Source organism: Arachis hypogaea, chromosome 12 (assembly GCF_003086295.3).
Source record: "Arachis hypogaea cultivar Tifrunner chromosome 12, arahy.Tifrunner.gnm2.J5K5, whole genome shotgun sequence".
Classification (NCBI taxonomy): domain Eukaryota; kingdom Viridiplantae; phylum Streptophyta; class Magnoliopsida; order Fabales; family Fabaceae; genus Arachis; species Arachis hypogaea.
This window is the reverse complement of record NC_092047.1, coordinates 2,632,865-2,656,813: the sequence shown is the minus strand read 5'-3', so window position 1 is coordinate 2,656,813 and position 23,949 is coordinate 2,632,865. Positions and strand designations below refer to the sequence as shown.

The 23,949-nt window shown below is 35.0% G+C and overlaps 3 protein-coding genes across 6 annotated transcripts; 2 read left to right on the top strand and 1 right to left on the bottom strand.

Annotated features, from left to right (window-relative positions):
* Window positions 1-6,597: 6,597 nt before the first annotated feature.
* On the top strand, window positions 6,598-15,258 carry LOC112726326 (monosaccharide-sensing protein 2). 3 transcript variants are annotated; one of them, XM_025775664.3, is made up of 6 exons: window positions 6,598-6,732; window positions 6,974-7,099; window positions 7,728-8,288; window positions 13,308-14,146; window positions 14,217-14,404; window positions 14,581-15,258. In XM_025775664.3, exons 2-6 carry the CDS (start codon window positions 7,015-7,017, stop codon window positions 15,029-15,031), a joined length of 2,124 nt encoding a protein of 707 aa, XP_025631449.1. In that variant the 5' UTR covers window positions 6,598-6,732; window positions 6,974-7,014; the 3' UTR covers window positions 15,032-15,258. The 3 variants fall into 3 exon arrangements, with proteins under 3 accessions (XP_025631449.1, XP_025631448.1, XP_025631447.1); XM_025775663.3 differs by having other exon boundaries at window positions 6,653-6,732; window positions 6,991-7,099; XM_025775662.3 differs by having other exon boundaries at window positions 6,684-6,775.
* Window positions 15,259-15,676: 418 nt separating this feature from the next.
* On the top strand, window positions 15,677-20,621 carry LOC112726327 (putative disease resistance RPP13-like protein 1). Its single transcript, XM_025775665.3, has 2 exons — window positions 15,677-19,543; window positions 20,128-20,621. Exon 1 carries the CDS (start codon window positions 15,842-15,844, stop codon window positions 19,523-19,525), a length of 3,684 nt encoding a protein of 1,227 aa, XP_025631450.2. The 5' UTR covers window positions 15,677-15,841; the 3' UTR covers window positions 19,526-19,543; window positions 20,128-20,621.
* LOC112726328 (methyl jasmonate esterase 1) lies at window positions 17,203-22,597 on the bottom strand. 2 transcript variants are annotated; one of them, XR_011868173.1, is made up of 7 exons: window positions 22,188-22,597; window positions 21,651-21,791; window positions 20,949-21,251; window positions 20,184-20,369; window positions 18,781-19,443; window positions 18,520-18,703; window positions 17,203-18,199 (listed from the first exon to the last, which is right to left on the bottom strand). XR_011868173.1 is itself a non-coding variant. In XM_025775667.3 (4 exons), exons 1-3 carry the CDS (start codon window positions 22,575-22,577, stop codon window positions 20,964-20,966), a joined length of 819 nt encoding a protein of 272 aa, XP_025631452.1. In that variant the 5' UTR covers window positions 22,578-22,597; the 3' UTR covers window positions 19,930-20,369; window positions 20,949-20,963. The 2 variants fall into 2 exon arrangements, 1 of the variants encoding a protein (XP_025631452.1); XM_025775667.3 differs by lacking the exons at window positions 17,203-18,199; window positions 18,520-18,703; window positions 18,781-19,443 and having other exon boundaries at window positions 19,930-20,369.
* Window positions 22,598-23,949: the final 1,352 nt, after the last annotated feature.

Sequence of the window (23,949 nt, the reverse complement as noted above, 5' to 3'; positions counted from 1 at the left end):
GCAAAGAGCTGTCTAGCTGAACCTTATAAGGAAGCCATCGTGATCAAGGTGCTGGATAAGTATTATGGCTACACGGCTCTCATGCATAAGCTTCGGATAGTATGGCGCATCAAAGGAGGGTTTGATTTGTTGGATGTGGGATTTGGATATTTTTTGGTTAAATTTGATATTGCTGGGGATCGTGAGAAAGTCATTCTTGGTGGCCCGTGGTTGATAGACGGTCACTATGTTGCAGTAAAGCCATGGGATGTGGATTTTAGGCCATGCGAAAAATCCTTTGGATCAACGCTGGTATGGATTCGAGTCTCGGGACTTCCAATTTGGTGCTACCAGGAACAAGCAATGCTGCGAATTGCTTCTGCAATTGGGATTCCGGTAAAAGTAGATTTGGCTACTAAGCTCGCAGAAAGAGGAAAATATGCCCGAGCTTGTGTTCAAATTAATCTTGAGTTGCCTGTAATCAAACATATTATAGTGGAGGGTGTGACTTATGAAGTGGAGTACGAGAGTTTACAGTTGATTTGTGCTACTTGTGCACGGTATGGGCATGATAAATCGTTGTGCATGGAGAAGGAGTCCTTGGAAGGAAACATAAATTCCTTTGGTGATGGAAAAAATAATGAAGCCCCAACACTAGTGCCACACAACAATCATGAGATTAAAAAAGAGGCTGAATCAGAAGCTCGTGATTTGGGTGAGAAATTAGGAGTTGTTAAAGGGAAGGATGTGGTTACGGAATCATTGGCTCCTCACGTGCCTGATGGTCTTGTTAATGAGGCATGCATGGATGATGGAGAGGGCTGGCAACAAGTGCTGCGTAAGAAAAAATTTACAATGGGCCAGTCATCAGGTTTGAAGGACCAAGATGGAAAGCAGCACAAGTTTGGTTCGAGAAGGGTTCCAAGGCCCAATTTGCATGGTGATGGAGGCAAATCAACTGGCATTAGAATGGGGAAGCAAGAAAAACATGAAATTGCGCCATCTCCATCGCGCAGAACTCCTGCACGTCGTGGAATTTCTCTACGGAAGCGTCCTCGGCCTTCCTCCTTGCAGAACTCGCCAGTTGATAAAAATGGTGGCACAACGGAGGAAACCTTAGTAGATGGAAGCATGGCAAGTGCAGTGTCAGGGGGTCCAAAGGTGGCAATTATTGAGGATCAGAGTGTGCCAGTACCGCAGGACAAACCACCTATTGAGGTTGGTGATTCTGTTTAGAGTTTATGTTCTTATTGATTCTGTCCCTATTATTTATGGATAGTTTAAATATGATTGTTTGGAATATTAGGGGTGCTTCTAATAAGTTAGCCCGGGTGCATTGTAAGGAACTTGTTAGAAAATTTAGACCTGTTTTCTTTATTGTGGTTGAAACTCACTCCCCTTTTCAGCATTTAAAATTATTTTGGGAAAGGTTGGGGTATCACTCTGTTGGTATAGTAGAGGCACAGGGGCATAAGGGAGGTATTTGGTTTCTATCCTCTATGAAGGGTGTTTGTTGTAAGTTCATTGATGCTTTTGATCAGGGTGTTACTGTTGAGGTTCACTTTGATAATTTAATTTGGAGGTGTAGTGGTATTTATGGCAGTCCTCAATTTAATAAAAGGGTTCTCCTTTGGGATTATCTTGTTGCACAATCCATGATTTTTCAAGGACCTTGGATTGTTCTTGGTGATTTTAATGAAGTCAAATTTTCTCATGAATCTAAGGGCTGTCAATTTTCTCATCAAAGAGCAGACATGTTTGCTACTTCATTAGGGGATAGTGGTTTGTTTGATCTGAAGACTATCGGGAGGCAGTTTTCTTGGTACAGGAGGGTGAAAAATTATGTTGATGTGGCAAAAAAGCTTGATCGAGTCTGTATAAATAGTAGTTGGTTATCTATCTTTCCAGAGGCTTATGCAGAAGTTTTAAATAGGCTTCAGTCTGATAATTGCCCTATTCTGGTGCGTTGTAAAGGTCGTCCTCAGCCTAAAGGGAATCGACCTTTCCGATTTGTTGCTGCTTGGGCTACTCATCCTGGGTATAAAGATATTGTGAACCAGTCATGGTGGTCTGGTAATAGAGGAATTCATGGCAAGCTTTCAGAAGTACAGAAGAATTCACTAGAGTTTAACTCGAAGGTATTTGGTAACATTTTTGTTAAGAAATGTGAATTAGAGCAGCAGATTAATTATTTACAAAAGCGTTTGGAAGTGGTGGATAGTATTTATTTGCGTCAGAAAGAGCAACAGTTGCTTGATGATTATAATAATACTCTAGTGCAAGAAGAGCTCCTATGGTTCCAAAAGTCCAGAGAGCAGTGGGTAAGGTTCGGGGATAGGAATACAAGATTCTTTCATATTCAAACTCTTGCGCGAAGGAAGCATAATAAGATTCATGGCCTTTTTCTCAAGGATGGAGTGTGGGAAACTGATCCAGAGGTTCTGAGTCAAGAAGCAGAGTCTTTCTATAAAAGCTTATTCTGTCATTTGGATGATGTTGATTTGGGTTGCCTTGGTGATGTGCCTCTTCCTTCTCTGAATGAGGAAGCTTGCAATAATCTTACGGCACCAGTTACTATGGAGGAAGTCAAAACAGCTGTTTTTCACATGAACTCTTTTAAAGCTCCAGGTCCGGATGGGTTTCAAGCTTTCTTCTTCAAAGAATATTGGGAGATCATTGGTCTTGATGTTTGGAAGATGGTTAAGCAGGCATTCTCCGGTGTTACTCTTGATCCGAGAATGTTGGAGACTTTACTGGTTCTCATTCCAAAGGTTGAATCACCGGTATCTATGAAAGATTTCAGGCCGATTAGTCTCTGCAATGTAGTTTACAAGATCATCACGAAGGTCCTTGTTAATAGGCTTCGTCCTCATCTTGCGGAGATTGTTGGCCCGCTTCAAGGAGGATTTATTCCGGGACGAGGAACTCCTGACAACATCATTATTGCTCAAGAAGTCCTCCACTTTATGAAGAAGACTAAATCAAAAAAAAGGCACACTGGCCTTTAAGATTGATCTGGAGAAAGTTTATGACAGAGTTGACTGGAGGTTTTTAGCTCATACCCTTAAGAGCTTTGGTTTTCCTATTCCTACACTTAATTTGATTATGAATTGTGTCACTGCTTCTTCCTTATCTATTCTTTGGAATGGGAGTCGTCTGAATGGCTTTACTCCTAGCCGAGGTCTTAGACAAGGAGACCCTATGTCACCCTATCTTTTTGTGTTGTGTATGGAGCGACTGGCATGCTTTATTAGTCATCAGGTTGATTTGTGCTTGTGGGAGCCGGTTGCTATTTCTAGAGGGGGACCAAGAATATCCCATTTAATGTTTGCAGATAACTTGCTTCTATTCTGTAAAGCTACAAAGAGACAAGTGCAAAATGTGATGTTGGTTTTAGAGACTTTTTGCAAAGCATCTGGGATGAAGATTAATGTGGAGAAGTCTAAAGCGCTTTGCTCCAAGAATGTCTCTGCAACAAGGAAAGAGGTTTTCACTGGGGTATCCTCTATCAGATTTGTCCAGGATTTGGGCAAGTATCTTGGAGTTACCCTTAGCCATTCTAGAGTGACTCGTTCAGCTTTCAATGGTGTCCTGGATAAGATTCGGAGTAGGCTAGCAAGCTGGAAAGGGAGTTTACTCAATCGGGCTGGTAGACTCTGCTTGGTTAATTCTGTTGCCGTTGCTATTCCCACGTACCAGATGCAGGTTTCTATTTTTCCCAAAGGAATCATTAGTAAATTGGAGTCTATGATGAGGAATTTTCTTTGGAAAGGACAAGTTGATGGAAGAGGATTGAATCTTGTTAGTTGGAAGGTACTGGTTACTCCAAAAAAATATGGAGGTTTGGGGATTAGAGATCCTTATTGTGTAAATATTGCTCTTCTTGGGAAGCTAGTTTGGACTTTTTTCCAGCAGCCAAACAAGCTATGGGTCCAATTATTGGATGCCAAATACCGATCATCTCTATATGACTGTTTTAGTTATCCTAAGAACAAGGACTCTCCCATTTGGAGGTGTCTTTGCAAGGCTTGGAAAGTGTTGAAGGATGGGTTTGCTTGGTGTATTGGAGATTTGAACCAGAATTTTTGGTTTTCTAGCTGGAGGAGAGAAGGACGGTTATCTAATGAGATGGATTATGTCCACATTTCTGATTCGAATCTCCGGATACAGGATATTTGGTCGGTTGGTAGGTGGCATTTGGATACTCTTTATTCTCCTTTATCTCAAAATCTGAAAGATAATATTCTCTCTTACAATCCAGATGAACAAGCAGGTCCGGAAGTGGGTCTGCTGCCAAAGTCTATGACTCACGCAATGGTTACTTGTGGTTGTGTAAGCAGCTGTTTGGTTGGGAGGAGAGGGAGAATTGGCTTTGGCTTTGGCGTCAGCTTGTTCTGGAAAAGCATAAGTTTTTGGCTTGGTTGTGTCTTAAGGAGGCTCTTCCTACTGCAAGTTTTCGCTTTAGAAGAGGGATGTCGTCATCGGATAGGTGTCCAAGATGTCTTTCTAGCCAGGAATCGGTTATACATTGTATTCGGGATTGTCCAAAAGCTCAGCTTGTCTGGCAAAGGTTAGATATTCCTTGTCATCCTTTGGATTTGAAGAACTGGTTCTTGTATCATAGCAGAGAGCACCCGTTCAAGTTCTTTTCGGGACTTTGGTGGATATGGCGAGCAAGGAATAACGACATCTTTAATCCCCATGAAACTTGGCCTCCGGAAAAAGTCATTTGTCTGGCATTAACTTCAGAAAAGGAGCTTAGAAATATTTTTGAATTACAACGTATGTCCCTTCCCTCTACTCTAAATGGTTTTTGGAATCCCCCATCCATTGGTACTTTTAAGATTAATTGTGATGCTAGTTATTTTGGTTCGGGTGATAGTGTTGGTTTTGCTTGTGTTATTAGAGATTGTAATGGGAGCTGGCAAAGGGGGTGTTTGGGAATGATTGAGAGTAATAGTATTCTTCAAGGAGAATTGTTTGCTATTTGGAGAGGATATCTCTTAGCTTGGGATGTGGGTCAACGAGATGTTATTTGTGAGACGGATTGTGTGGAAGCATTTAATCTTGTTACTCAAGATGGTTTTGGGTTTACTGATCCACTGGTGCTCAAAATAAGAGATATCATGCATTGGAATTGGCGTGTTGACTTTCGTTTGATTATGAGAGATGCAAACACGGTGGCAGATACTATGGCAAAGATGGCGATGAAGTTACAACTTTCGCATGTGGAGCTTCTTTCACCTTGGGAAGAGTTTAAGAGTTGTCTTAAAACGGGACTGTCCCTCTATTTAAGCAGTTCCTTGTTTTGTTTCTTTTGTTTTTCTTTGTTTAATTTATTTCAGTCACAAAAAAAAAAAAAAAAAACAATGGATGGTTCATAGTGTTTTTTCTGTCACCTTTATCATGTCACAATCTTTCTCTTTTTTTATTTATATATAATTACTATAGGACATATCAAATAATGAATAAAGTAGTACAAATGAACGGAGAGGGATTTCTCATAAAAGCACATAGCACATCATAAAGAATGGAATTGTTGTCCAGAGATCATAGGTAGTGCTGAGAAATAAACAAGTGGTTTATCCTAATTGGCTTTACATCTTTCTACGTGTGCTTGGATCCATTTCCTCTCTCAATTCTCAATTCATAATCAACCATCTCTCTCTAATGTTTTGTATTACTAATAAAATATTTGCATTATTACATGAGAAAAGAGAGTTTGATTTTGATATATGGTCCGAGAAGAGAGCTTATCATGGGAAGCTCTCGGTGACAGGTGTAGCCAGATTATAGTAGAGTAGATTAATAGTTTAACAGCATGTATAACAAGCTGTCCCACTTAGTAAATTAACATCAGTATTAGTTAGAGTAGAGTAAGGAATTTATTCAGGCAGTTATCAAATGTGTGGCTCACATTGAGTGTATATATATCAGTTTACAATAATGAAATCACACCTTTTGTAGGGGAGGATATAGGGCTCGTTTGGGAAACTCTAGAAGTAGCTTTTTTTAACTTTTGACTTATGAAAAGTAGTAGTATTAATGTCGAGTGCAATTTTCAAAATCAAATTGCAACTTTCTAAGAAGCTATTTTGGAGCTTATAGAGAAGTTAAAAAAAATGACTTCTCTCATAATACTTCTACTTTTCATTACATTTCTTTAAAATAAGTACTTTTAGAGTTAAAAATCCAAACACAAAATAACTTATTTATAAGTTACTTTTAACAAAGTCATTTATTGTTTAAGTTATTTTATCAAAAAGAGCTTAATTAAGTTAGTTACCCAAACTGGGCCATAAGATGAGAAGACACCACATTCTACTTAAAACTTTAAAGTGTGAAGTTAATGAGTCTCTCATTTTATAAATTCCTCACTTCTCTTTATTTTATTTTTTTAATATGAGACTAATTAATTACACTCCTCACACTTGCTATTTAACAACTTGGAGACTAGTGAAGAGTAGAATGTACCCGTAAAATAATAAAAGGTAAAGGACAAAATTGTCACTCGAAATCAAGGAAGGCAATCATGGAAAGGAGATAAATATCAGCCATCAGCAAATACAAACAAAGTACGTATGGAGGTTAAAGAAAATGTTAGAACTTATTCGAATCAGATGGAAACCTTTAAATGATTATATAAATATATATACACATACACGCTATGAATATATATATTCACACACACCGCCACCCAAGCTTCATGCTTGTGTTGTGTGTGAGGTGTTACTACAAACTTCAAGATTAGAGGTAATTAGCTAACTTGGTGTAAGCATTAAGCATATAATATAAGGTAGAAACTCAAATACAATTACCTTCATGTGAAGTTGATAGCTGAGAACCGTTAGATAATAATTTAGTCAAACCTATCAAATCATTTAACGACTCTCAATTATCAACTTCACATAAAGTTAAATACAGTTAAGTTTGTGTTACTCTCTATTACTCTTAGTTCAAGATTTTCAATTCACTCATCAACTGATTTTTCCAGGTTAACATACATAACAGGATCTCTAGATATTGCTTTTAAAAATGGGAGCCAGAGGAGCCATACTTGTGGCCGTTGCAGCTTCCATTGGTAATTTTATTCAAGGATGGGATAATGCTACTATTTCTGGTACTCACTATTCATTCATGGCTTCATGCACCTTCTTTTCTCTTTCTTTGTTATATTTTAACATGTATTCTGTTAGAATATAGTTAGGATCAATTCGTATTATTTAGTATATTTGAATATTTATTATAGAATATTACGTCTTTATTATTTTAGACAACTTGAATACACTCAATAATATACAAATCCTTTCTCCAGTTTAGTCTCTTTTTCTAACATAGTATCAGAGCCATGGTTTCGTCTTTGAAGAGGATATGTTGTTTTCCTTGCGGTGAAATCACCTTAGTTTTTGCACTTTTTTTTTTCTATGCCATTTTTTCCTTATCTTTTGTCACTCCTTTGATACTTTTTCACCTCACCGACTAGCCTGTTTTCTCTGTTTTGTGTTTTTCCGAGTCGAATAATCAAACACCATTGTCATCCGCTGCTTACCTATTCTCACGAAGAAATCATATAGTTTTCATTCTCTTTTGTCAGTTCCGTCTAAGTTCTCTTGTGGCAGTTCCATTTGCGTTTCGTTTGTATTTCCTTGTGGTAGTTCCGTCTGCGCTTCCTTCAGTAGTTACCGATTTTTGGTGTACTCGTATCATAATTGGAATAAATGACATATATGATGATATCTTGCTTGTAGGTGCCATTGTTTACATAAAGACAGAGCTAGCATTACAAACAAGTGAGGAAGGACTTGTGGTAGCCATGTCCTTGATCGGAGCAACACTGATAACAACATGCTCCGGCGCAGTTTCAGACTGGCTTGGCCGACGTCCACTGTTGATAATCTCATCGGTATTTTACTTCCTTAGTGGTTTGGTCATGTTATGGTCCCCTAACGTGTATGTCTTATGCATAGCAAGGCTTCTAGATGGATTCGGAATTGGCCTCGCCGTCACTCTTGCTCCGATCTACATATCGGAGACTGCGCCGCCGGATATAAGGGGTTCCCTGAACACGCTGCCGCAGTTCACAGGCTCTGCAGGAATGTTCTTGTCATACTGTATGATCTTTGGGATGTCACTGGAAGCTTCTCCAAGCTGGAGATTAATGCTTGGGATTCTTTTTGTTCCGTCTTTGTTGTATTTTCTGATTGCAATATTTTTCTTGCCTGAATCTCCTCGGTGGCTTGTCAGTAAAGGAAAGATGCTTCAGGCGAAAAAAGTTCTCCAGAAATTACGGGGCAGAGAGGATGTTTCAGGTGTGTTTTCTTCCATGTTTAATGATACGAGATGTAAGAATTATGAGTGTTATATCGTGATCTTAATCAGTCAAAAATTTCATTTTTATATGCACTTTGAACTTTTTTGATTAAATTGTTCTTAACATGTTCTGTTTGTAGTTTTTCGGTTTGGACGATCTTTTAAGAATTTTTTTTAATTATTTTTTTAAATTAAAAAAAAAGTAAAAGTAATTTTATATTTAAATATTTTATAATTTTTTTCATATTATTTATTATGTTTTTCAGAGATTACGGAGTGATAAAATTGTAAAAGAATAGGAAAAGAAAAGATAACGAAATTTTATTGATTGTTGATTGATTGAATTTGAACTGAAGTGTATTATAAACTATGAGGATAAAACTAAATATATATAAAACATTGTTCTATGAAAAATAAAAACAAATAAAGATAAGATAAGAGCAATTAAAAATAAGATAAAGATAAGATAAGATAAGATAATAAAGACTAAAATTGTAATTAAATTTATGTATTCTGTTGGGCTGAATTTATGGATCACAAGACTTCTTTATTGTTGTCATGAATTAAGGTGGAAGAGTAGTTTAATACGGAAATTTCAAGTATGTTTTTAGGATCATATTTAGTAATAAGTGAAAATTTAAATACACTTTATTTGAAGTTGATAGTTAAAATTTGTTAAAAAATTTAACAACTATTAACTTCACATGAAATTAACTCTACTTGAGTTTTCAACTAAGTAATATGATATTGATTTGTAAGAGTTAGACCTATGAGTTATGTTGATCTCTTAATCCGTCAAAATTTCATTTTATATGCACTTTGACCTTTGATCATTAACTTTAACATCTTTGGTTTCTAGCTTTTGGTTTAGATGGTCTTAGAATTTTTGAGATATTTGTTGTTTTCATTGGAAAAATTGAAAAAATGCTTTGAGATTTTTTTTTTGTCTTATTAGGAAAAAAATGAATAAATCCACTAAATTAAAATTTAAAATTATTTAAAAAATGTATGCGGTGTTTTGAATTTGATAATAATAATCTTTTAGTAGTAAGGTTGTTTAATTGTATAAAAAAAATGTAAAATTTAAATTTGCCTTAAAAAAAATAAAACTCTTTTAATTAATTTTAAAAGACTAAACTACTATTTTAAAAAGATTAGAATACTCTTTTAGAAAGAGGTGTGATACGATAATTTAAAAAGACCAACTTAAAGGATAATTTTGCCTTTTATTATTATTTAACCAAAAAAATATTTAGCCTTTTCAGAATAAATCAAATTTAAATATTTTAGTTCTAATATTATTATCCAACCTTAATCTTTGATGGTAATTAGTGGTTAAGAGAAGACATGGTTGAATCTTAGCTCCTTTTTACTGAATATTAATTTCTGCCTTTTAAAAGAATTTTAGGAGATATTTTTGCTTTTTGTCTCATATCAAGTCAAGAGACATTTTCTTTTTGTCTCGTAACAGGTTAGAAGATATTTTTTATTTTTGTTTCCTTCGCAACAGAAACAGAATAGGAGTAGAAGAGAAAGAGAGCATCACACACAGAGATATCTTAGTTCAGCTGCTAAGTGCAATGCAGCTACATCCAGTCTCCATCATAACTGTGACGGAATTTCACTATAATCATCAGATTACATACACCAATTCTTCCCTAGGAACTACCCATTCTTATTTGGGACAAATCCAGATTCTATTCCCAAATCTGAACTTGACCTGGATACCTACCAAGCTTTCAACGCAAAGTGCTAACCCAACTTGCAAGGAAATCCCCACAGGATCAAGAAACACAATATACAAATGTACAAAAGAACTCTTAGATATTTATGGCTTTTTCTTTAATTTTACTCACTGTTTCTTTTCTCTCACTGGCTTTGGCTTTTTCTTATAAACCTCACTCTAAAGAAAAGAAAACAAAATGAAACTCATTGAAAGAGAAGAACTTCAGACAGTTTGGAAAGCTATGAAAATTCTGTGCTTTCACTTTCTTTCCATGTTTCAACCCTTGGCCGTTCACCCTTATTATAGAAGGGAAAGCTTCCAAGGTTAAAACCGGTTCAACCATACCACCAACATCTTCTCCAACAAATAGCCAGTTCGGACAGAGAGGAGAAAGAGAGAGGAAAAACCGAAATCAAATCAACATGCATGTACCTCTCTCAACCCTTTTCATCAAACTTTTTCAATCTGAGCCTTTGATCTTGACTTTGGCTCCAAAAAAGAACACTGACCCTTGATGAACCTCTGATTCTTGACAGCTCCTTCTTTTCTATATTTGCTTCTTCCTCTTCGTAGCTACCTTCTCTCTTGGATGAACAAAAATGGAAACGAGTTTTATCCACTGAGATCTTTTTTTTTGACCGAGACGAATCTCTTCTGTTTTTAGCATGAAGATCTTGAAACTTCTTCTTGAAATCTTACCTTCAATGGCAAAGATCTTAGCCACCACATGCTTAGGATCTTCCTTTTTCTTCTTCATAGCTTCAGTGTGTATTTCTCTAATAACTTGCTCTTGCTTCTTTTCTCTGATTGAAATGACAACCAAAAACAAGAGAGAGAGGAGAGAGAAGAGACAAAACATTCAATATAAAATTAACTCAATTTAATTTTCAGTTTCGGTTACCTATGCAATTAACTAAGTTTGATTTTGAATTCCAATCCACAATGGGAGTAGGTGACCGTGGCTTTGCTTGGAGGCTTTCTCTCTTCCTTTAATTTTGGACCAAAGCTTTGTTAGTCTAAAAAGAAGATTTGTTTTGGGCTGAATACATTTTTTTGTCCCAATTACCTTTGCTATTCATTAAAATAATTCAGCCATACTGCATGGAATATTTTTGCACAAAGACTGTTCACATTTTTATTACATTGGACTTATATTACCTTTTGGCCCAACAAAAAATTCATTTCAATTTTCCTGCACACTAACAAACCCATTTATCAAACAATTGGAAGCAAAATATTAAATTAACAATTTTTTTAATTAGTATTTTTAATTATGTTTGATCATTGTAATAATTCAAGTTTTCCAAACTCAATAATCTTAAATGAGTATTTTATTTTTATAATATTAATCCTAGAAAGTATTTTAATTTTTTAAAATCAATCAAAAGAGTGTTTTAGTTTTTCTAAAATAAATTATAATCCCTAATTCTTAATATAAATAAACAACTTTAATCTTAAAAGATTATTTTACTCTTATGACATTAATTCTAAAAGGTTAATTTAATCTCAATCTCTTTTATTATATTTTTGCTAGTTACTTAAAACATTTTTAATTATTTCAATAAGACCAACAGAAGTGTTGAAATATTTTGAGACCATCTAAATTGGACCCTCCTTTGTAGTGTATCTTCCATCCCTTAACTTCTAAATAGTTTGGTAACACTGATTTCAAAGGTTTGTTTGAAACTTCATTATCTCTCACATTTGCAAACTTGAGTCTTTTTTCATCATTGAAGATATCTCATGTGACTCTGCAAGAGAGAGTGAGTGACATGTTTGCATATTATATCTTCTCATTTAGTTGGTAGTAAATATCTATTCTTAATATATAAAAGTAGATACATAAGTTTACTCAGATATGTTTCTCCTCCTACTAATGCCATGTCAGCAATATCGCTTACTTGGCAAAATTTTAGAACCAACCACTCAATTTCTGCCAAATCACTTATTATTTTTAAATCAACCAAAAAAAATAAAATAAAATATACAAAAAATAAAAAATAAAAAACACCAATAATTAGAAATTAACCTACAAAGAAATTGAATGCATATCTCTATATTTATTATATCTTACCGTTATAAACAATATAATAAATTTATAACTCCAATAATTAATTTCTATAAATAACTCATTGAATGTAATAAACATCCGTATTACAAATCTATTAATAATATTATTAATCATAATAACTTTTACGTTACAAACATTCAAATTTCATAGTATTTGACCTACTTATATAAGTCTCTTATCACTTTTCTTTCAAATAACATCAAATTTAGCACAAAAAATTTATTTTTGAACTACACAACATCTCAAACTTACTCAATGAAGCATTATTCTTTGGACAATATACTTTTCATAATCTCATCTATTAAATTATTAGTTACTAACCCAATACTTATTTCAGATCAAAGTGCTACAATAATTTTTGTACTATTTGATGGCGAAGAAAAAAAAGTGTTGGGTACAACTGCTTCAAATCTAATGACACTACAGAAAAGTAATAACATTGAAATACCACCCAATTGAAAAATTTGTACAACCTTACACTTATATTTGAAGTCAAAGTAAATGATTTTAATCTCAAAAAAGATTGTCAACAATATACTGTTACTAAGACATTTGTTCCAACAAAAAACACTGAACCTCAACACCCATTACAACAAATAAAACAGGTAATACTCCAGGAAAAATTCACTTATTCAAGACATCATTTTTATTTCTAATTTAAATTATTCATTGATTATATGAACCAACTTCGCCAATACTAATATTATCAGACGAAGATCACATACCCATCAAGAGATTAAGGAGAAAGAAAATCATACAAATTCAAGACACATCTTCGGAAGAAGAACATACATGCAAAGATGGAACAAATAACACAATAGAAAGTGCATACAACTCAACAATTCACAAAAAACATGTCTTCACAAGAACCTACTACACAAAGAAGAAAGCAACAACTCTAACAACAACCAATAAAGAAAAAAGAGGACGAGTACTATATAAGAAGACTAAGTTCATCAACAAAAGTAAATGCAAAAATTAAATCACCAAATAAAAATGTCCCTTTGTACAATTCCAACATCCAAATCTTTTGTACTACAAATTATTTTAAATAAAACACCTTTTAAATTTAACTTTAGTTTACACATATTTAATTTAATTCTACAAAACATAACAATTTCTAATATTTATTATATACTATCATTAATTTACCGTCCGGCGGATTGCGCGGGTCTCATTCTAGTATGAATAAAATTTGGTGTGATCAATTCTAATGCACAGAGGAGATGGCATTGCTAGTTGAAGGTCTTGGAATTGGTAGTGAAACATCCATAGAAGAGTACTTAATAGGTTCTGCTGCTGATCAAGAACCAAGTGAGAAAGATTACAAAGTCTTATTATATGGATCTGAAGGTGCTGGTCTCTCTTGGGTTGCAAAACCTGTTGTTGCTTCTGGACACAGTTCTATAAAGCCTGCTTCACGGCTTGGAAGCATTATTGGCAATCAAAGCATGCATCTCATGGATCCTCTTGTCACCCTCTTTGATAGTATTCATGAAAAGATTCCTGAGACAGGAAGCATGAGGAGTGTGCTTTTTCCACATTCTGGAAGCATGTTTAGCAGCACAGTTGAGAATCATCATCATGCTAAGAATGAACAATTTGATGAAGAGAATATAGAAAGAGAAGGTGATCAAGACTACTACCCTTCAGATTCTGTTGATGGAGTTTCAGATGATGATTTGCGTAGTCCTTTGATTTCGGCTCGTGGCAGTAGTATGTTCAACAATCTCAGGTCCGGCCGTGATGGCGAAGCAGGGATTGGTGGTGGCTGGCAGTTAGCATGGAAATGGTCTGAAAAAGAAGGAGGATTGAAGAGAGTTTATTTGCATCAGGAGGGATCTAGACGTGGATCTCTTGTCTCGGTTCAAGGCGAAGGCGAAGGTGTCCATGTTGCTGGCTTGGTTAGCCAACCTGCTCTTTATTCCAAGCAAACAGTTGGACCTGCAATGGTTCATCCATCTGAGGTTGCTTCAAAGGGATCAATTTGGAAAGATCTTACTGAACCTGGGGTTAAGCATGCATTGATTGTTGGGATTGGAATACAAGTGCTTCAGCAGGTAGTAAATAAATATGTTCATGTTGTTTGAATTCTCTTTCATGACCATCAAATTCTAAATATCTGTGCAGCTTGCAGGGATAAATGGAGTTCTATACTACACTCCTCAAATTCTTCAAGAGGCAGGTGTTGAAATTCTTCTTAAAGGTATTGGCATTAGCTCCAAATCTACATCATTCCTACTCAGTGCTATCACAACTTTGTTGATGCTTCCTTGTATAGCTTTAAGCATGAGGCTCATAGATATCTCAGGAAGAAGGTACTTTTTTTCTTCTTCTTTTAATATTTATTGTTTTGTTGGTTATATAAGTTTTTCACATGAAAACAAAGTATTTAACCCTGTAAATACTTGCATCATGAAATGGAAGGTTCAAATTATATTTTAGGATCTTTCGAAAACAGTTACACTTTCTAAGCAGATTTCTTGATGTGCAGGCAACTACTACTCGCCACGATTCCTGTGTTGATAGTCTCACTTGTGCTTTTGGTTGTTGGAAACGCAATAAAGTTCAACTCCATTGTCCATGCACTAATCTCAACTATATCCGTTGTGGTTTACTTCTGCTGCTTTAAGATGGCCTATGGACCAATTCCAAACATACTCTGCTCTGAGATTTTTCCAACAAGGGTGCGCGGCGTCTGCATAGCTATATGCGCTCTAGTTTTCTGGATTGGAAACATAATTGTCACATACACACTGCCTGTGATGCTCAGCTCAATTGGACTCGCCGGTGTCTTTGGTATATATGCTGTTGGTTGTTTCATCTCCTGGATATTTGTGTTCTTGAAGGTTCCAGAAACAAAAGGAATGCCCCTTGAAGTCATCACTGAATTCTTTGCTGTCGGCGCAAGAGTAAGACGGGCTGCTTCTGCCAAGAATCTGTAACAGAATATTGATCTCATTCTCATGAGTTTAGACTGTTTGCATGCATGTCAGTTAGTTAGTTAGTTAGTTAGTTGAAAACTATCTTGCTTGTAGTTCAACTTCAAACATATCCCATGTAAGATTTTGCATTGAGTGGAAATAATCATGTGGAGGCTGTTGTACTAAAGTTTTCCATACTGTATGTATTGTTCTTACATAAAGGTTTGGAATTTTGATTGGTGCCTAAATTAGATGTACATATTGTATGTATTGTTCTTACAAAAGAGAACTCCTTTTAGAGGAAAATAATTCATCTTCACAGGAGAAATATCTGTTTACTTTTTATTACAAAATTTTTAAAACCAAGAAGAAAAGAAAAAAGCAGCTATACTTATTTCTTTACTTATTTCTCTTAAGTAAATTCTACCACTATCAATTTTTATTAATTATTGTTTAAAAGCAGCTAATTGAAGTTAACTCAGTTGATATATTTTCTTAGATTATAGCTTCATCCTTATCCCATTAGACCTTAGCTTGGAGGACTTGGACTTTTAAGTCAATGAAGTTTTGCTAACACGTTACTAACTACACACATTATTGGAAAAAAAAAAAACTCTCATAAAATAATACATTAGTTAAAAAAAAAAAGAAGGTAACATCAGTCCCACTAACAAAGTCAACTTTCTGCTTTTGCCAACAGATTATTGAAAACTATTTCTTGACTATAAGCTTTTATACACCAATACTGATTTCAGTTACAAAGTTTTCACTCTCCTTCATACCTGAATTTCTGATCATCATTTGTTTCAGTTGTTTGAGATCATATATATCATGACTGGAGCACTTGTTGGTGGAGCTTTTCTTTCTGGCTTCATCAATGTTGTCTTTGACAGGTTACTTACAGTTGATGCAGTCAACTTGGTGTTGGGCAACAAGCTTGGCTCTGGCTTGGTTGAGAGGCTAAAGATTTCTCTGCTTGCTGCTGAAGCTTTGGTTGATGATGCTGAGTACAAGCAACTGGGCGACGAACGTGTGAGGGAGTGGCTCAACTGTCTCAAGGATGCTGTCTACATTGCTGATGACTTGCTAGATGATGTCCTCACCAAAGAAGCTACTCAAAAGAAGGTACGTTCTTTCTTGCCTAGTTTCCTCGACCGGAAAAGGAAGATGTTGATGATAAATAAGATGGAAGAGGTGGTGACAAGAATAGAATTTCTTCAAAAACAAAAAGATTTGCTTGGTCTTGAAAAGAGTACCAAGAGGAACTTCTTGTCATGGAGAATTCCATCCACATCTCTTGTAGAAGGTAGTATATATGGCAGGGAAAAGGACCAACAGGAAATAATCAAGATATTAAATGAAACCAGAGAACATCAGTTATCTGTGATCTCCATTGTTGGCATAGGTGGGGTTGGTAAAACAACTTTAGCACAATGGCTGTACAATAATGAGGGCTTGATGGACAGGTTTCAAGTCAAAAAATGGGTTTGCATCTCAGAGGACTTTAATATTGCTGAAGTTACAAAGAATATTATAGGCCAAGATGGTTGTAATACTGATGATTTTAATTGCCTTCAACATGAATTGAAGAAAACATTGTTGGGAAAGAAATTCTTTGTTGTTTTGGATGATGTTTGGAGTAATGATGGTGATGTTTGGAAGAAATTTATAGCTCCATTTCAATATGGAGCTAATGGAAGTACAATTCTTGTAACAACTCGTGCTAAAGAAGTTGCTTCCTTAATCCAAACCTGTCCCCCTTACATTCTCAATGAGTTGTCTGAAGACGGTTGCTGGTTAGTGTTTGCAAAGAATGCTTGTTTTCCTGAATCAAATGGGAGTTTGCCACTAGAAGAAATCGGTAGAAAGATTGTCAAGAAGTGTAAGGGGTTACCATTAGCTGCAGAAACACTTGGACGTATGTTGCGGATGAAGCACAATGTTAAGGAATGGGAAAGGGTACTAATAAGCGATATCTGGGAATTTTCTGTTGAAAAAAGTAAAATTATTCCAGCATTGTTAATTAGTTACTTTCAACTTCCTGCATATTTAAAGCGTTGCTTTGTTTATTGTTCATTGTATCCCAAAGATTACTGCTTTACCAAAGAAGATCTAATTTTGCTGTGGATGGCCGAAGATCTTTTGAGACCATCAAAGAGAGGAGAGAGTTTAGAAGAAGTTGGTCAGGAGTGTTTTGATGAACTAGCTTTTAGATTATTCTTTAAACAAGATGGGGATGGGTATGTTTATAAGATGCATGATCTCTTGCATGACTTAGCAATTTTCCTTGCTGGAGACTTTTATTGTAGATTTGAAAAGGTTGCTGATGCAGAGTATATGTCTAGCAATATTCGCCATTTGTCCTGTGAAAGCTTGAATCATCTGAATCTTGATTCCCTCAGTAAAGTTAAATCTTTGAGAACACTCTTGCAAATCAATTTCTCTTCCCTTTCAGACAACATTGATGGTGTAACATGCATTCTGATGTTGAAGCTCAAATATTTGAGAGTTTTGTCCTTCAAAATGCTTGATGTATTGCCTGATTCAATAGGTGGATTGATCTATTTGCGTTACTTGGACCTTTCTTGGACAAATATTAGGACACTCCCAGAATCATTATGTGACTTGTGCAATCTACAAACATTGAAGCTGCATAACTGCACCAGTTTGATTATGCTACCCAATGGCATGCATAAGCTTGTGAATTTGCGACATCTTGATATTTGGGGAACTTGTTTGAAAGAAATGCCAAGAAAAATGAGCAAATTGAAACACTTACACATTTTAAGCTACTTTACTGTGAGCAAGCATAAAGACAATGGAATCCAAGAGTTAGGAGAGCTTTCAAACCTTCATGGCTCATTTGGGATTAAGAAGTTGGAGAACATCGTTGATGTGAAGGAAGCAAAGAGTGCAAAAGTAATGGATAAGATGCACATTGACTGCTTATCATTGGAATGGTTTTCAAGTGATGACATGGTTTCAGACACACAGATTGAAAGAGACATACTCCACAGCTTGCGACCGCACAATGGCTTGAAAGAGTTGACAATCGAGGGATACAAAGGTACAATATTTCCAAATTGGGTTGGCCATTGTTCCTACCAAAACATGACCAGTGTATCTCTAAAGTCTTGCAACAATTGCTGCATGTTGCCTTCACTTGGACAGTTGCCATCTCTTAAGTCCCTGCACATTGAAGGTTTTGGTCAGCTCAAGTATATTGGTGATGAGTTTTACAAGAATGAAGACAATCCTTCTTTTCATATTGCTCCTTTTCACTCACTAGAGATATTGGAATTTCGGGACATGTCATGCTGGGAGATGTGGCACTTACCTGACTCAGAAACTTTTCCTCAGCTTAAGAGGCTTCTAATAAGAGATTGTCCAATGTTAAAGGGAGATATGTTTAATCAAGTATTCTTGAAAATCCTTTCTTCTTTGTCTGATGTTTCTAAAGTTCGCAAACTAGATATATCAGAAGGATGCTCTCAAGAGATGTCACTTACTGGGGATAATTTATCAATTGGAGGATGTGAATCCATTGTGAAGTCTGCATTTGAGGCAATTAGCATCAACCATCTAACTTGTCTCCAAGAAATACAAATCTCAGGGTGTTTATCTGCTGTATTCTTGCCAGGCAATTGTTTACCTGAATCTTTGCAAAAGCTCGCAATCTGCAGCTCCGGGAAACTGGAATTCCTGGAGCAGCATCAGCAGAAGTATGATTTGGTAGAGCTACAAATACATTCCAGCTGCGATTCACTAACCTCGTTGTCATTAGATGCCTTTCCCAATCTCAAGAATCTTGAAATACATTGGTGTGAGAATGTGGAATCAGTTTTATTGTCACAGCCACCACACACTGCTCTACAACATCTCAGCATCATTGGGTGCCCCAAATTTGTGTCATTTCCGGGAGAAGGACTGGCTGCACCCAACTTGACTCATCTCAATGTTAAAAGGTGCTCAAAGTTGGAGGCATTGCCAAGAGACATGAATACTCTTCTCCCAAATTTGGAGTCCCTTGAAATGCAACATTGCCAGGAAATTTGTAGGTTTCCAGAGGGTGGTTTGCCGCCTAATTTGAAGTCATTTACTGTCGGAGGTTGCGAGCAACAGTTGAGGAGTGTATCATCAATGGGAGGAAACTTTGAGGCTCTCACTCATCTTGAAATTTCAGGTGTTGGCTGTGAGAGTGTGAAGTCATTCCATGAGATAGGTTCACTGCCTCATCTTCCCTCCATTACCACTTTAGTGATCAGGGGTTTTTCAAATCTGGAGACGTTGGAGTGCAACGAGCTTCTCGGCCTTACCTCCCTCCTACAATTAAGAATTGGAGGGTGTCCAAATCTGGAGAATATGGTAGGAGAAAAGCTTCCCTCCTCTGTGTTAAGATTTCAAATTTCTCACTGTGGTTTGCTTGGAGAACACTGCAAGAACAAGCATCAACAAATTTGGCCCAAAATTTCACACATCCCGACCATTCAAGTTAATGGCAGACAAGTTTTGTGAATAGAGATTTCTAAGCAGGTAAATCTCTAATCTTCATGTTTCTCAAGCTTCCACAATTGAATTCATACATGCATACATTTCCTTTTTCTTAACTAAATTAGTCCTCTCTTTCTTTAGACAACTTTAACCAGTTAGTTGAACTGATATGCCAACAACAATATTCTAATTCTGTACTTTTATTTATCTGTCATACTTAGCATTCATATTTTTCAATAAAATTGTATTTTACTTGAAAGAACATGTAGGATAGTTAAAGGATTCTGCATGAGGTGTATTAGCTTTCAACATGAAAAGGATCAAGTTATTGCTGTGTAATCTTTTTTAGCCATAGGTTGAAACATGTAACTATGTGGCAACATTAGACAAATTTATTTTAGATGCCTATAATAATCTATTTCTAATACTAAGAAAAAAAGGTTCTTCAATATTAAGTTGGGACTATCCATATTGCATGTATCTATCCATATCATCAGCTAGAACTAGAAGAGTAAGTTGGGACTTCTGCCTTCAACTACTTTCTGGATTTGTAACTCAAAGTTAAACAGGGGAAGAGTTATTCATATCATTCTACACTCATCTAATGCCTTGTATATTTTCTTTAGGATACATTATCAAACAGTTTTCCCAAGATGATGAAGATATAGCTAATGTCACATACCCCCTGCCTGTGATGCTCAGCTCAATTGGACTCGCCGGTTTCTTTGGCATATATGCTGTTGCTTGTTTCATCTCCTGGATATTTGTGTTCTTGAAGGTTCCAGAAACAAATGGCATGCCTCTTGAAGTCATTACTGAATTCTTTGCCGTCGGTGCAAGAGTAAGCCAGGATGCTTCTGCCAATAGTCTGTGACATAATATTGATTTCATGTGTTCAGCATGTGTATGCATGCATGTCAGTTATTCAGTTAGAGTAAAGATATCTTGCTTGTTTAGTTCAACAGAAAATCAAACATATCCCATGTAAAGTTTTGCATTTGAGTGGAAATATCATGTGGAGACTGTTCTACTGAATATTTTCATTGTTCATGATTGGCTTGTCCTTTAATGTAAAAAAGCAACTTAAGGTGGAATCCAAGTTTATCAATTATCAGTATAATTTTTTATCTTTATCTTTTAGTTTTAAGAAATCACCAGTAACACATAGGACAATGTTGAATACATTTATTTATCATTAAATGAATTTAATTTTGGTACATTGTCAGTATAAAATCGTTTTATACATGCATCCAATCACATAAGGTCACGTTAGTAAAAATAATTATCTTTTACATTGACTATGTGAATGGTCACCCAAGAGAACGGTTGTGATTGCACGAACTGTGTAAAACGTTTTACACTACTAGTGCATCAAAATTAAACTCTTATTTATATATCTTCTTTATCATTCTGAAAAAGCTAGTTAAATATTTGTGAATTGTAATACATATTGAGATGCATGCTAATAATAGGTGGTTGCAATGTGGTGAAGGCAAGAGAAAAGCTCTTGTGGTTTAGAGAACATAGGCATGTGATCAGCATCAACAATGAATTTGACATCAGTTTCTGGGTTCTTTTCAATCATAGACAACTGAACATCCTTTTTGATCGCTTGGTCTTGTTCGCACACTATGTATACTTTGGCCACACTCCCATACTTTTCCCTTGTAACTCTTGTTTGCTCTCTCACCAATTCTTGGTCCCCATACAGCCTTGTTGGCCTAAGCAATGACATTGCTAGGCTAATATCCTGCTTCATAAATTACAGAACAATATTACATGTAAATATTATCATTTTTTATCAGTATTTTGTCATTAATAATTTACACTCATATTTCCAAAAATTTGTACACAAAAAACATATAGTTTACATTTATGTTCACAAGAATTTGCACACATAAATTAATACAGTTTATGAATTAGTAAAATATATCTACTAAAGACAATTTAGCATTTGTGCTGGTCAAATAATGATCAAAATTACTAAAAACTGCTGGTTCCAAAAATTTCTCAAAATTATATTATTATTATTATTATTATTATTATTATTATTATTATTATTATTATTATTATTATTATTATTGTGATGTGTATTACACTATTACTGAGAAGTGAGAACCTGAATTCCAATAATTAGAGACAGACATACCTCAGGTGGACACAGTTGGTATAAATTGGATGCTAAGTGTTGGGGCCCAAATATCATACACCCATTGGGCTTACTATCATTTTTGGCATCCTCATCAAACATGATCTTCGAGTCCATGCTAGAATATACTTTTTCCCTGTGCTGAGAATTTCGCCAACCAACTCAATTAATTAGATATCAGAGATTCATAACTCATAATCACATCAAATAAAGCATGTGTAAATTGGGGAATTCATATATTCATAATTTATTCTATGAAATCAAGGTTAGTTTCATCGATGATGATGATGATGATCAAATGAATGAATGAAGGAATTGTTAAATAATTATTAGAGTAAAATAACAAATAAATCTTGAAGATTTATATTTTGGACAGATTAATTTCTAAAAAAAAAAAATACTAATAAAATCCACAACTGACTTGAATACACTGACTTGTCCATATTTATTATCCTAAAAAATTTTATTAGTATTTCTTTTTTTAAAGATTGATAGTAAATTTTCAAAATTTATTTATCACTTTACTCTTATTATTACCTGTTGGATACGAGTCATAAAGGTTGGATCTTGAGAAGAAGGCATGAAAGCAGCTACAAAGACAGCAGCTGCAATCTTATTTGGGAACATTTCCATGGCCATGGAAATGCAGATACCGCCCAAACTGTGACCCACCAATATAACTCTCTCCTCTGAAGGCAGAGATTCCAGCAACTCCATCAATGGCTCCACATATTCGGTTATGGAAGCCAGCTCTTGAACCTTCTTTGGATGGATCCCGGAGGCAGCCATGTCCAGAGCTGTCACTCTATGACCATCTGATTTCAACAAAGCAGATACCTTATACCAACACCACGCGCCATGGCAGGCACCATGAACCAGCACAAAATGCTTCTTGTTTTCCATAGCTACTCTCTCTTGCCTAATCATTTGTCTTTGTCTTTGTTACAGTACTCTTCCACCTTTTAAATATTTATTAAAATATTATATGGTTGATAAGTATAAAAATATAAAAGATAAAATATATTTTTTGTTTATAAAATTTGTCTAAACTTTAAAAAATACGCATAAATTTTATTTTGTTTTAATTATTTCAAAAAAAATTTTATTTGTATAAAATATATTTTTGACAACTAAATTTTAGATCTTATCCAAAAATAATACATGATAAATAATGTTTAATTTGTTTATGTTAAAAATTGTTTTTATGAGATTATTCTTGAATTGGTCATATCTTTTTAAAGAAATTAGTCGTTAGGAGTAAATTTAATGTAAATAAAATTTTTTTAGGACAAATTGAAACAAAACAAAATTTAAAAGTACTTTTAAAATTTTTAACAAACTTTAAAAATAAAAAATATACTTCCCATAATGATATTTTTCATGAACACACTAAACATATTGAAATTGATTTTTACTTTGTTCGGTAATGTCTCTTCATTGATGTTGTTCGTCTCATAGCTATTGAAACAATGGATCAGCAAATATCTTTACCAAAGTTTATCCTATTCGTTTTCGAACTCTAATATCTAAATTCAAGATAATATTTTTAGCTCCTACTTGAGTTTGCAACAGAATATTAAAGTATAATTAGGATTAATTAAGACCAGTTAGTATCATTTATATTTATATTACTTTAATTCTTCTAACGCTTATATATACCTTTATATATTGTATTTTTTGACGCACGTTTAATAATACACTATCACTTTTTTTAATTATTCTCTTATTTCTAACCAGAACAATATATTTTTGATGGTTATAAGTGGCTAAGAGAAGGGGGGTTGAATCTTAGCCCTCTTTTTGCTTGATAAAACTTGCTGACTTTTAAAACCAACTTTGGAAACTTTTTGTCTTTTTATCTCGTCACTAGCTACGAGACTTTTTCTTTTGTCTCGTCCCTAGCCACGAGACCTTTTCTTTTTGTCTCGTCACTTGACACGAGATATTTTTTGTTTTTGCTCCTGTGCAGTAGAAACAGAAATAGAGTAGAGAAGAGAGAAAATTACACCCAGATATATCCTGGTTCAGCTGCTAAGTGCAGTGCAGCCTATATCCAGTCTCCATCACAAACATGATGGAATTTCACTATAATCTTTCTGATTACAATCTGTAAAGTGCTAACCCAACTTACAAGGGAATTCCCACAGAATCATGAAACACAACATAGATGAACAAAGGAACTCTAAGGACATCTATAACTTTTTCTTTTAACTTTGCACTCTCTGCCTTTTTCCGCTTTATGACTTTTTCATACAAACCTCATTGTTTGCCTTTTTCCATGAGACTCAAGACATGACAA